Raw genomic sequence first — 12,481 nt, forward strand, 5'->3', positions numbered from 1 at the left:
ATGTGAAGCTTGAAAAGTGTCTGTTTGAGCAGGAGTCTCTCCCCTTCCTGGGATACATAGTATCCAGTCAGGGATTCCTTATGGATCCGCAGAAGCTAAGTGCCATTCGGGAATGGCCACAGCCGTCCGAGCTCAAGGCACTCCAAAGGTTCCTGGGTTTCGCAAACTATTACAGGTCTTTTATTCCCCGCTATGCATCCATTGTGGCACCGATGACAGCCCAGACACGTAAAGGAGCGGACCCCAAAAAGTGGCCTCCAGCAGCGAAGGCCACCTTCCGTCGCCTCAAGGAGGCGTTTATGCTGCAACCCTGCCTTCGACATCCTGATCCGCAATGCCCGTTCTTTGTTGAAGTGGATGCATCTTCAGAAGGAGTAGGGGCCGTCCTGAGTCAGGTCTCTGAGGGCCACAAGCTACGTCCGTGTGCCTTCCTCTCCCGCCAGTTCACGCCAGCGGAGCAGAACTACGCCATTGTCGACAAGGAGCTCTTGGCCATCAAAGTGGCCTTAGAAGAGTGGCGCCCATGGCTGGAGGGGGCACAGCACCAGTTCACGGTCTTCACAGACCACAAAAACTTAGAGTACTTACACCGGGCACAGCGGCTCAATCCCCGACAAGCTTGGTGGGCCCTGTTCTTCACCCGTTTTAACTTCATTCTGCGATACAGACCGGCAGAAAAGAATACTAAGGCTGACGCCTTATCACGGGTATTTGATTCCACGGAGGGTTCTGAGGAACCACAGTACATCATTGAGCCATCTCGGATCCACCTGGCAGCTACCACTACCATCCCACCTGGAAAAACCCTAGTTCCGCCGCACTTGTGGAGAAGAGTGCTGGCTTGGGCCCACGATTCTCGATGTTCCAGCCACCCAGGGCAATCCCGCATGGTGCAGCACCTGCGCCGGTACTACTGGTGGCCCAAGGTGAATAAGGATGTCCGGGCATACGTGGAGTCCTGCCAGACCTGTGCTCGCCACAAGAAGATCTCCAGTTCAACCCCTGGGTTACTCCAACCGTTACCTGCCCCTGCGAAACCATGGACTCATGTGGCTACGGACTTTGTGGTGGATCTGCCACCCTCCAATGGCAACACAGTAATATGGGTGGTTGTCGACCGTTTTAGCAAGATGGCGCATTTCGTGCCTTTACCAGGGTTGCCGTCAGCACCACAGCTGGCTCAGCTATTCGTCCAGCACATCTTCCGGCTTCATGGTCTGCCTAAAGGCATCCTGTCTGATCGAGGACCTCAGTTTACCTCTAAATTCTGGAAGGCCCTCTGCCAGAAGTTCGACGTCACCCTAGATTACACATCCGCTTATCATCCACAATCCAACGGTCTCGCAGAGAGGACGAACCAGACCCTAAAGCAATTTCTCCGTCTGTATGTTAATGAAAAACAGGACGACTGGGCCAGCCTGCTGCCCTGGGCCGAATTTGCACTGAATTCCCATATCTCAGCCGCTACGGGGTCCTCCCCGTTTCAGATAGTGTATGGGAAGCAGCCACGCCCGCCACTGCCTGTTCCCATCACGGTTGCATCTCCAACAGCTCAACTCTCCGTCGATGAGTTGCATCGCCTGTGGATTTCCACGCAATGCGCCCTGATCAGGGCTGGTCAGGCAGCTAAGAGATATGCAGACCAGCACAGAAGGCCGTACCCGCCTCTCAAGCCGGGCCAAAAGGTTTGGTTGAGCATGCAGTTCATCTGGTTGAAACTGACCTCATCACGACTGGCCCTGCAGTTCATCGGACCATTTCCCATCATCCGGCAAGTGGGTGCTGTCTCGTATCAACTTCGTCTCCCTCTGTCCCTCAAGATTCACAACACGTTCCACGTCTCCCTACTGAAGCCTCTGGTTTTGTCTTGGCCTTCCAGCATGCCTCCAACCCCACAACCTGTGGCCTCTGAAGATGACCTTACCTATCAAGTCTGAGAGGTTCTAGATGTAAGGAAACGCAGGAAGAAATGGGAATACCTGATATCGTGGGAAGGCTTCGGTCCCGAGGAGAACTCCTGGGAACCACTGGTTAATATCCTGGACCGGAATTTGCTGGAGCAGTTCCACAAGGACCATCCAGCTAAACCCAGGCCTCCTGGGAGACGCCCTAAAGAGTGGGGTACTGTTGTGTTCCGCGGTCGTGGAACCCCCGACCGCGGCCCCCTACCTTAGCCGCGGCGTTCCTGCGCCATGGGAGCCCTGGGGGAGGGCTCCAATCCTGGCCGTCGCCCCCGCACGGCCTCCCGAGCTGCTCACTGCAGGGGGAGCCATACTGCTCCCCTTTACGGCGTCCAGCGGCATCTCTCCTCCGTGGGACAAAATCAAAGATGGCCGCCGCCAACTTTAGGCTCGAGGCCGCGCCTCCTCATTAGCCTTAAAAGGACATGATCCCTTTAACTAGGCTCATCTGTTCCCTATGAGCTGGAGCAGAGGAAGTATAAAGAGAGACTTCCTCTGCTCATTCCTCGACTTGGCAACGTCCCCTAGCGCTGTCTAGTCTGCTTGCTTCGGTGAGTCTTCAAGCTTTGGATCCCGTTCCTGTTCTGTCTTGGTGTTCCTGGTTCCTGACTTCAGATTGGCTTACGGTGATTCTCTGGTTCCTGACTTCGGATTGGCTTCGGTGATTCTCCGGTTCCTGACTTCGGATTGGCAAGCGGTGATTCTCTGGTACATGACTTTGGACTGGTGAGCGACGACCCTCTGGCACTCGACCTAGGACTCCCTCAAGACTCCGTCTCCAAGGGCCCACCTAAGTCCCAGCGGCCCAGGTCCCTACGGGCTCCTCCTGGGGGGACCGCGGGCTTCCAGGGCGAAGCTCCAGTTGGCCTTTGCACCATTACCCTGACCTCCCTAGGTCCACCTAAGTCCCAGTGGTCGGGTCCCTACGGGCTCCTCCCGGGGGGACCGCAGACCACCAGTGGTGAAGACACAGTGCCTCATCTCGTCTCTTCATCGCCTCCATGTTCACCTCAGTCTCCAGTGCCAAGGGTCAGCTGGCCCTGCCTCCTGTTCTGCCTCGCCACCCGACAAGAGAGCCTACGGACCCTCCGAAAGGTATATCATCCTCTTGTCGGCCAAGGGTCCACAAGCCTGAGCATAACACTTAATTGATGCATTTCAAATAAATGTGTTCTGTATCCTTCATGGAGGCTCCAGATGTTGCTACTTTACTTGCAGTAACTTATGCTTTTAATATTTCTGAAATGTATTTCCTTAATATTTTTTAAAGTAAATCATACATTGGGTTACTTAATGATTATTCTTCTTGTGTGCACTCAGTCTTAATACATAATACCATGACTTTGCATATAAATGCCTGTTTCCACAATTCTCCATTATATCAATGCTTACATTTTGATTAGAGGCTTTTCTATTCTTGTTTCCTTTTCATGCAACATAAAGCTGCATGCAGCACACAGAATTAAAGCTATGACACAGCTTACGTACATAGACACAAATCACAGAGGCACAAGCAGCAGCCACATCAGCTGGACCACTAGCACATAGAAATAAAACACCATAACACAACACCTGCCGCATCAGCTTTCCAAACAAACATTTTCAGTCACAAATAAGCAGCTGTGTTACATATTAAGAAGTAGATATTCAGACAAACAGTAGCTGGCTAAGGCCTGGGTTTATCAAAATGCACTAAATATCACATGTGATAGGAAAAGGGGTGTGTTTTATGGTAATAGGCAGTTTGTTGCAATAATACCTATGTGAAGTGCTATCCTTTTTTGCACTTTGTGATAAGTGCCAGAATTGTTGTATTTCCTATATACAACCCAGGTAGAGAGTCCATCAAGCTAAGTTGTGAGAACATTGCACAAAGCTCATCTTTGGGTGAGTTTCTTCACTCCGAAGGTCATCAAATCTTCACAAGCGAGCACTGTTCTGTTTGTACGTCTCACTTTGAACATCAAAGTGACCCCTAACCCCTACACTAATACCTAAACCTCACCTCAAGTTACTAGGTGGGCCTCCCATAGAGATATAAATACCTATCTAGTGTGAGGGCATTATGGCTAGTATCTCCCTCTCCCTCTCTCTCTCTCTCTCTTAATCACACTGGTCTGTGTGATTAAGAGAGAGAGCCTTGGCCAAAATTCCTGCCCTTTTTCTCATTTGCATCACACCAAATGTTATGGTGCTTTCGCACGCATTAATAGCACTTTGATAAATGACCCCCTAAGTAAGTTAGCTGGATAAGTCTTATCCAGCAAACTTAGCTAAGATATTCAGTAATGCATCCATGAGGCTGAATATACCAGGATAAGTTTAAAGTTAGCCAGATAAAAATTGTCCATTTAAAATTGCTCAACAGCAAGTCTAAAGTTAGCTGGATAAGTTTGAATATCACCACTTATCTGGTTAAGTTACCGGGAAAAGTAACTCCTCCCAGTTTTGTCCCCAGAAAGCCTCTTTTCTATCTGGCTAGACTTTAGCCAGATAATGACTTTTTCAGCTAAAATCTAGCCAGATAAGAGGTTGACTATATCAAAACTTGCCATTTACATGGATAACTTTAAGGTGATCCATCTAAATGGCTTTTGAATATAACTCCATCCCAGTATGTGTGGCCTGCATGTGTGGGGCCATAAAATTAATTGTAAGTTCTTTGGGGAAGGAACCCTGACTAGCACTTTTCTTTTTCTCCTTTCTCAGAGTGTGGATCCTTTGGCTTGGGAGGAAAGGTTTCCTTTCAGGTCCCAGTGCAGAGGTGGCTAACTTCCTCTTGGTTATCCTTCTTCCTGTGTGCTGTGTGCCCCAATAAAGCTGCTGGATACACTGGGCTAGTGTCCAAACTTAAATTTAGTGTATAAGATAAGTGGCACAATAAATAAGGTTCCAGCACCACAGTCTTTTCTCTTCTCAATTACAACTTTTGCCTCTATCTGTGCAGGAATCTTTCACAGTGCAAGGGATCCTACCACCCTCCTGGGGTAGGTAAGATGGAGGTCTCGATAGGCAGAGCAACCTTTAAGCTGGGCAGGAAAACCCCTTTCACGGATGGCCAAAAATTCTCAGAGAGTAAACTTTCTCTATCCCCAGGGGCTGACATTTCCGGATTGGTGTTCTCTTCCTATCTTTGGATTTATCTCAGTCTCTGACTTTCATTCAGAACCCCATTGGGAAGGATCCCTGGAAGCAGGTTTCTTACCCTGCTTCTATGCAGGCAGGAAGGGACAGCCAAAAATCTTCCTCTTGAATGGTTTAACATAATGTCCCTTTTTCCTTAACAGAATGTAACACTGGAATTACTCCTCTCAACAGGTCACCACCCCAGGGGCAAGTCTTCTCTATCCCTGGGTGTCCCAGACAAAGGGGTCCCCATGCTCTGAATCCAAGAAAGACCGAGGTATCTCCAACCACAAAAAGCTTAAAATCCTGAAAAAACCTGGAGGAGTATCCAAACCAGCTAGGGAGTAGACTGGCAAGACCACCCTCCCAACCGTGGTCAGGAATCCCAGGCTGGGTTAGCCTGTGTTCTCTCTGACTGGGCCTGAAAAGTTCAGCTCTCCAAAATTATACACGACTGCCTCCATAGTCTTAGGAGTGAGCTGTTATAAAACATCCCAGAGGGCCAACCTTTCCCAGGCCCCTCAAAGGGAGGCACTGAATTTGAATGGGTCCTCCCCCCATTCACAAACCTATTCCACCTAGTGCTCCTTAGGTCCAGAGTACTGGACCTAAGGAGTACCTGATATAGCTGAAGCTAATAATATGGATTGCGAGGATGTTATCCTAACTTAAGGTGAGGTGTGGACTGGTGAAGTACTAAAGAAATGTAAGTGAATATGTCCACAGTAATAGGAATGAGGAGTATGGTAGTGCTTCTTGTTTTAGGATCTTTATGCCACTGGTTGATAATTGTCTGATAACCTTAAAGTTGTATCTTCACTGTGAAGGCCTATGAACTCTAAATATCTTAGTAATCTTGTCTATCCTTCATTATCTATCTTTTGCTATCTTGTACAAATCATTATGCTGGTTACTCAGAATTAAAAGTTGAATTGCTTTTGGAATATAGCTTGGCATGGACGTTATTTGGGATGAATATTAATTTCCAGCACATACTTTAGAGACTGGCACAGGAGCTACCCAAGTGGAGGGTTTCTCTGTTTCCAGCCCAAATAAAGGCAGGAGGGGTAGAGGATTTTTTTTTGGGTGCAGGTCCATTATACCATCTGTTTGACCCAAACTCCATTTGAACCCTAACCCAAGAGACCAGCATTCGGCTCACACAGATACTGAATCCGCTCTTTGTATTTTATGTGCCCCAGCCAGGGGACTACAATTATTATCCCCTTCTCAAAAGATCTAACACAAAATTATGGAAACAAGGAAGAAGGAGAGGGATGGAAGAAAAGAAAGCATAACAATAAATTGCTAAAAGAAAAAGAGAGAACAATGGAGGAATAGAACAATCTAAATCAGAAAAAGGAAAAGGATGGGGGATACCAAAGAGGGAGAGAAAATGAAAAAGGAATAAAGGCAGGACCCGCGAATTAGAAACAAAGAGAATTCTGCTCAAGGAGTGATGGGGGGCTTAGCAGTTAGGATTCAAGGTAATAATGATACCAGGTTTCATTACTTTTGATTATGAGGAAGTCTTAAGTTGGCTTGGAATAATGAAAAATGAGTGCATTGAAAGTTTTGAGAGAGTTGCAGTAGCAACAACGTGTGACGTAAACGCTGGCTTGGGTCTCATTTGCAAAAGTGTTGTATTAGCTGTGGGTCGTGTATAAAGCTGTAACAGAAATTGCTATGCAACGGCGTGTTAAAAGTTCCAGGAATGCCGGTTGTGGGAAGTGTATTGAAGATGTAAAAATATTGTGTCTGCAGTGGGGAGTGCAAAAGCTGTGAAAATAATTGTTTCCTGAGATAAATAAAGTGTATTTACTTTTTTTCCTTGAGTGTCCACCAGGTCAGCAGTGTTTGTGTTTGCCTAGTGCAAAAATGTTGCTTATATAAGATTAGACAGTGCTGGGGAGGAGCAAGCAGTCATGGAGCATTCAGGAGAGAAGCCACATTCAGGAGTTTAGGTAGGTGTTAACATCCAACATTTCCCGAGTAGCGTTCTCTGAATTGTTCCTTCTTGCAGGCACAGGACTTCAGAAGCAGGCTGAGCTCCAGGGTCTTAATGCACGAATAAAGACAATGGTGTGGGGAAGAGGTACAAGAGAAGGTTGAATACTCATAATCTTCTATGTTGTGAAGAATAGTATTTGTTTTATATGTGATATTCAAAAGGTTGCAAACATTTCAGTTGTTGAATAAAGTTTGAGAAAACTGTGGTTTGGAATCCAGCCTTGAATTCCTCTGACTTATTTATCTTAAAAGACTTTGCCTTCCCTCTCTGTCCCTGGAAGACTGCTTGGGTGTTTTCTTTGAGAGGACCCAGCCGGAAGAAGTGAAACAATTTTTCTCTACCAGTCTTTACTCTGGATAACATCTTACAGTGACTTACTCCCTACCAACAGAAACTCTATTACTTACTATTACCAATGTACAACTGAAGCAGGAGAGTCATTACCCCAAAGTGTCCAGTTGGTTAGATAGGCATTGTACAGGTTATAGATTTGAAATCTCAAAATCTTCACTTCTCATCGAACAAGAACAGTTTCAATAACTCTCCCAGATAAGTACCTAATATCTATAATATTCAACCAATAACTGCCCTTCACATTTTCTGCAGTGTTTGCAAAAGTACATGAACTATTAGGTAAACCCAAGAATTTGACAATTTTATAGTTCTCCTTCTCCTTTGCCTCCAGATGAAATCAGTGTTATCAATCCAGGCCTAAGTTAGCCAGATAAGTCTTATACAGAAAACTTAGCTAAGATATTCAGTGATGCAGCCATGAGGCTGAATATACCAGGATAAGTTTAAAGTTAGCCAGATAAAATAACTGGCTAACTTCAGACCTGCTCAACAGCAAGTCTAAAGTTAGCTGGATAAGTTTGAATATCGCCACTTATCTGGTTAAGTTACCAGGAAAAGTGACTCCTCCCAGGTTTGTCCCCAGAAAGCCTCTTTTGTATCTGGCTAGACTTTAGCCAGATAATTATTTTTTTGAAAAGCAATATGAATTAAAATTAAGATGATTTCCTTGGGGAAAATAGTTACTTACTACTTGGTTTTCTTTCCAGTTCCAGTAAGTAAACTATTTTCCCTAAGGAAATCATTGTGTTTCTTAATTTTAGGATTCTCATATATTATTGATGGGCCCAATATGTGCTACAAGATTAAGAATTAGCTGTAATAAAGCCTTTTGGGTTGCTGTGACCATGTCTAGGCCATGAAACTACGTGATGTTTCCTTTGCTTCTGGAGGGGTCTGGAGGAACCCAGATAGCCAGAAGAACAGTTCTGACATGTTGGGGACAGGATCCCTGGAGTATTTAGTTTTGTAAATCTCTAAGAGGTAGATATTCATGTAACCAAGAGCCTTCCCTCTCTTCGTGCTTCCTTTCACCCCTTTCCTATGTATTCTATCCTCATTCTCTCCTCCTCTTCTGCATCTTTCTCCAGTGCTCTTTTATTCCCCAGCCCTTTCTTCTTCCCCTTCATCTTGTGCTTTCTCTCCCCACTTCTCTTGCTGCATCCTCTTCTCTTATTTATTTTACTTATTTCTTCCAACTTCCTTCTAGGCTCTCTGTTTTTCTGCCTTCCTCTGTGTCTACCCTCCTACACTCTCATCCCTTGCCCTCCTTCCCCCTTGTTAGTCCTCCTGAGATTGTTCTCTTCTACTCCTTCCTCCAGTACTTTCTCCTGTCCCCTAGTCACTCTTGTGTTCTCACCCCTATATTCTTGCATTCAGCTCTCCTTCTCCCGTCTAAAATGTTCTGTACTCCTGTCTTCCCCCTTACGGTCCCCCTTACTTGCTGTCTTCCATCTCCTGGTAATGGTAGCTTTGCAGGGAAGGGAGAAAGAGGATCATTAGCCAGCTCTTCCTGTCCCCACAGCATGTGGCTTTCACAGAAATTGGATGGACATGGACCGGCCCTCTCTTGCCTTCAAGTCCCTGCATGAACTTTTCAGGGGAGAAGAAGGAGGAAAGTTTTTCTAGGCTGGGTGGGCAAAAACCAGCCAGAAGTGGCAGAGGAAATGGTTGCAGCAGTAAGAGTGACAAATCTTTGAGGGAGGCTGTAGGGAGGTGGAAGATCAGTTTACTAGTGGTAGTGGGGGAGAGCCAGAGGATTGGCAGCCATCTCTCCCTCTCCTACTTGGAGGAGGTGGAGGGGTGCACAGAATCAGTTGCTGGATACAGCCCTTTATGGGGAGAGGTGGAGGAACTGCATTTTCCTCTCCCCCCTCCCCCTCTAGTAACAACAGAGATAGTTATTGAAAGGCAGCAGAGGATTAGCTGCCTGAGGCAGCTCCTTGGTTGGAGGGGCAGAGGATCAGCAGCAGTCCCTCCTTATTTTTCTCGAGTGGTAACAAAGGCAGATGTTCAGGGGAAGATGCAGAAAGACAGAAGATTACCTGCAAGAGCAGGGGTGGGGCAATTCCGGTCCTCGAGGGCCACAAACCAGTCTGGTTTTCAGGATATCCCTAATGAATATGCATGAGAGAGATTTGCATGTACTCTGCCTCAGTTGTATGCAAATCTATGTCATGCATATTCATTAGGATTTCCTAAAACCTGGACAGGTTTGTGGCCCTCGAGGACTGGAATTGCCCACCCCTGTGCTAGAGGCACTTTTTTTTTTTTTTTTTTGGCAGGCTGCCATCCTTCCCTCCAATGTTAACAGAGGCAGTTCTTAGGGACATGGTAAAGGGAGTCACAGCAATTGTCAATGAAGAAAGAAAGTATCTAAATAAAGACAACCAAAGCTGCAAATCAAAATGTATTTAATGTTGTTATCCTAGAAATTCTAATCTACAATGTATAATTTGAATTCTTTTTTTTTATTTAGAAAACTGTACATGTCATTCACCAATAATAATTATAGAAGCAGAAGGTCCATCAGGTTAAATAGACTCCAACATTACAGTAGTTAGTTTAACTTAAATCCTTGTAACAGTTTCATGAAAAATGTATGAATGCATAGTTGTTTTAGTAAAAATATGTAATAAAATCACAATCATACTAATTATTTATGGTAAGTGTATCTTCCTCGGCTAGTGACAGCTCTGTGATATTTTCATTTGTGCCAGCCTTCATTCTGAAGTTAAAGGAACCGTACAGTTTGCAGATTCTTTGGAGTTTGAAAATCTGTTCCTCCTGTATAGCTCTCCTTTCCACATAGATACCATTAATAGAGTAGATAGCACTACCCCACCCAGGGTTAAAAGACACAGTCCAGCAATCACACATCTATCCAAATGGGCTCCAATGTAAGCACTTTTCTTTTGCAGGTGTTCCATTTCTCTTGCTGATATACTATTTGGATCTACATTCACATCTCTTGGTATTACATAGGAAAGAATAACTAGTACGATCCCTGTTACCAGAAATGTTACTGCACTAATAAACCCATAATCTACAGATTTGCCAGAAGCTTCAGATATAGTTTCATCATCAGAAATCATGGAGGGATCGTGTGTCCCTTCTAGCTGAATTTCTCTATAGGAGCCATCATGGGGAGGTACCTGGCAGCTTCTGATAGAAAGTGGGGGACTTACAAGTCCAACATTGACATTTTCATCTAAGTAAGTGAAGGTGGTCTCCAATTCCTCAGCACAGCAGACTTTCTTCTTTCCTTTTAAGTAACCATGCTGGATAGATTTGATGTCTGAGACTTCAAAGGGGGGAGGCAGTGGAACTGAGTTGTGGAGATCATCACTAGGGGCTACCCAATGTGAGGATATACATTGACTTTCATGGCAAAAGGCTGTTCCAGATGTTGCAACTTTCTCATCATGTTCATAGCAATTATTTAAACTCCAGTCCACGTTGTTGCATACATCAGGTTTCCCATCATCTTTACTGATATGAAGAAGCTCCATACAAGCCATTTAAAATATATTCAGTCAGTAATGCCAAATTAAGTCATCCTCTAGGTACTCTGTTAAAACATAACAAAAACAAAATAAAGCATAGTACTTTTTACTCACAATATAACAGCAATCAGTAGGATCAATAAACAATGAGACCAGATCGTTTACAGATACAACAAAATAATTTAGAATGAGATTAAATATCAAGTATCTTTATACGTAAGCATGGAAATATTCAATGATATTAAACATAATTTATGAGTGGTGAATATTGGAGATGTGAATTGTGTCCTCGATCGTCTTAACGATCGATTTCGGCTGGGAGGGGGAGGGAATCGTATCGTCGCCGTTTGGGTGTTTAGAGTATCGTGAAAATCGTTAAAATCGTGAACTGGCACACTAAAACCCCCTAAAACCCACCCCTGACCCTTTAAATTAAATCCCCCACCCTCCCGAACCCCCCCCCCAATGCCTTAAATTACCTGGGGGTCCAGCGGCGGTCCGTAGCTAAATCGGGGGAAGGGGGAGGGCAGGAAAACCGGCACACTAAAACACCCTAAAACCCACCCCCGACCCTTTAAATTAAATCCCCCACCCTCCCGAACCCCCCCCCAAATGCCTTAAATTACCTGGGGGTCCAGCAGCGGTCCGGAACGGTCTCCTGCAATTGAATCGTGTTGTCTTCAGCCATTTTGTCTTCAGAATGGCGGCGCCATTCTGCGCCGCCATTTTGCAAAATGGCGGCGCAAAATGGCGGCGGCCATAGACCAACACGTTCAGCGGGGGTTCAGCGGGGGTTCAGGACCCCCGCTGAACGACCTCCTGCAGTCGATCTCCTGCCGGCGCCATTTTCCGTACGGAAAACGATTCGCGGCAGGAGATCGCTCCCGGACCCCCGCTGGACCCCCAGGGACTTTTGGCCAGCTTGGGGGGACCTCCTGACCCCCACAAGACTTGACAAAAGTCCAGGGGGTCCGGAACGACCTCCTGCAGTCGAATCGTGTTGGTCTATGGCCGCCGCCATTTTGTGCCGCCATTTTGCAAAATGGCGCGCAGAATGGCGCCGGCTGAAGACAACACGATTCAATTGCAGGAGACCGTTCCGGACCGCCGCTGGACCCCCAGGTAATTTAAGGCATTTGGGGGGGGTTCGGGAGGGTGGGGGATTTAATTTAAAGGGTCGGGGGTGGGTTTTAGGGTGTTTTAGTCTGCCGGTTTTCCTGCCCTCCCCCTTCCCCCGATTTACAATTTTTTGACGATAAATCGGAGGAATTGTTATTGTATCGTGGCCCTAATGATTTTTGACGATTTAAAATATATCGGACGATATTTTAAATCGTCAAAAAACGATTCACATCCCTAGTGAATATAGAGTGTGGGGGGAGAGGGAAGATGGGAAAGGAAAGGAATATTCTTGTTTCACATGTACAGTTGAAGGAGAAAGTTTAGGCACCCCTGGTCAAAATTTATATTTTAATTAATATTTAAGTGAACAGAAGTTGAGATAACCTCTGTGCTGCAATTTTTAA

The 12,481-nt window shown here is 45.8% G+C and overlaps 1 protein-coding gene across 1 annotated transcript; it reads right to left on the reverse strand.

The window, feature by feature from the left end:
• Nucleotides 1–9,985: 9,985 nt before the first annotated feature.
• Nucleotides 9,986–10,978, reverse strand: LOC115086276 (transmembrane protein 74-like). The gene has a single exon (XM_029592715.1). The coding sequence runs from the start codon at nt 10,968–10,970 to the stop codon at nt 10,173–10,175; it is 798 nt and encodes a 265-aa protein (XP_029448575.1). The 5' UTR covers nt 10,971–10,978; the 3' UTR covers nt 9,986–10,172.
• Nucleotides 10,979–12,481: the final 1,503 nt, after the last annotated feature.

This window comes from Rhinatrema bivittatum, chromosome 2, assembly GCF_901001135.1.
Source record: "Rhinatrema bivittatum chromosome 2, aRhiBiv1.1, whole genome shotgun sequence".
Taxonomy (NCBI): domain Eukaryota; kingdom Metazoa; phylum Chordata; class Amphibia; order Gymnophiona; family Rhinatrematidae; genus Rhinatrema; species Rhinatrema bivittatum.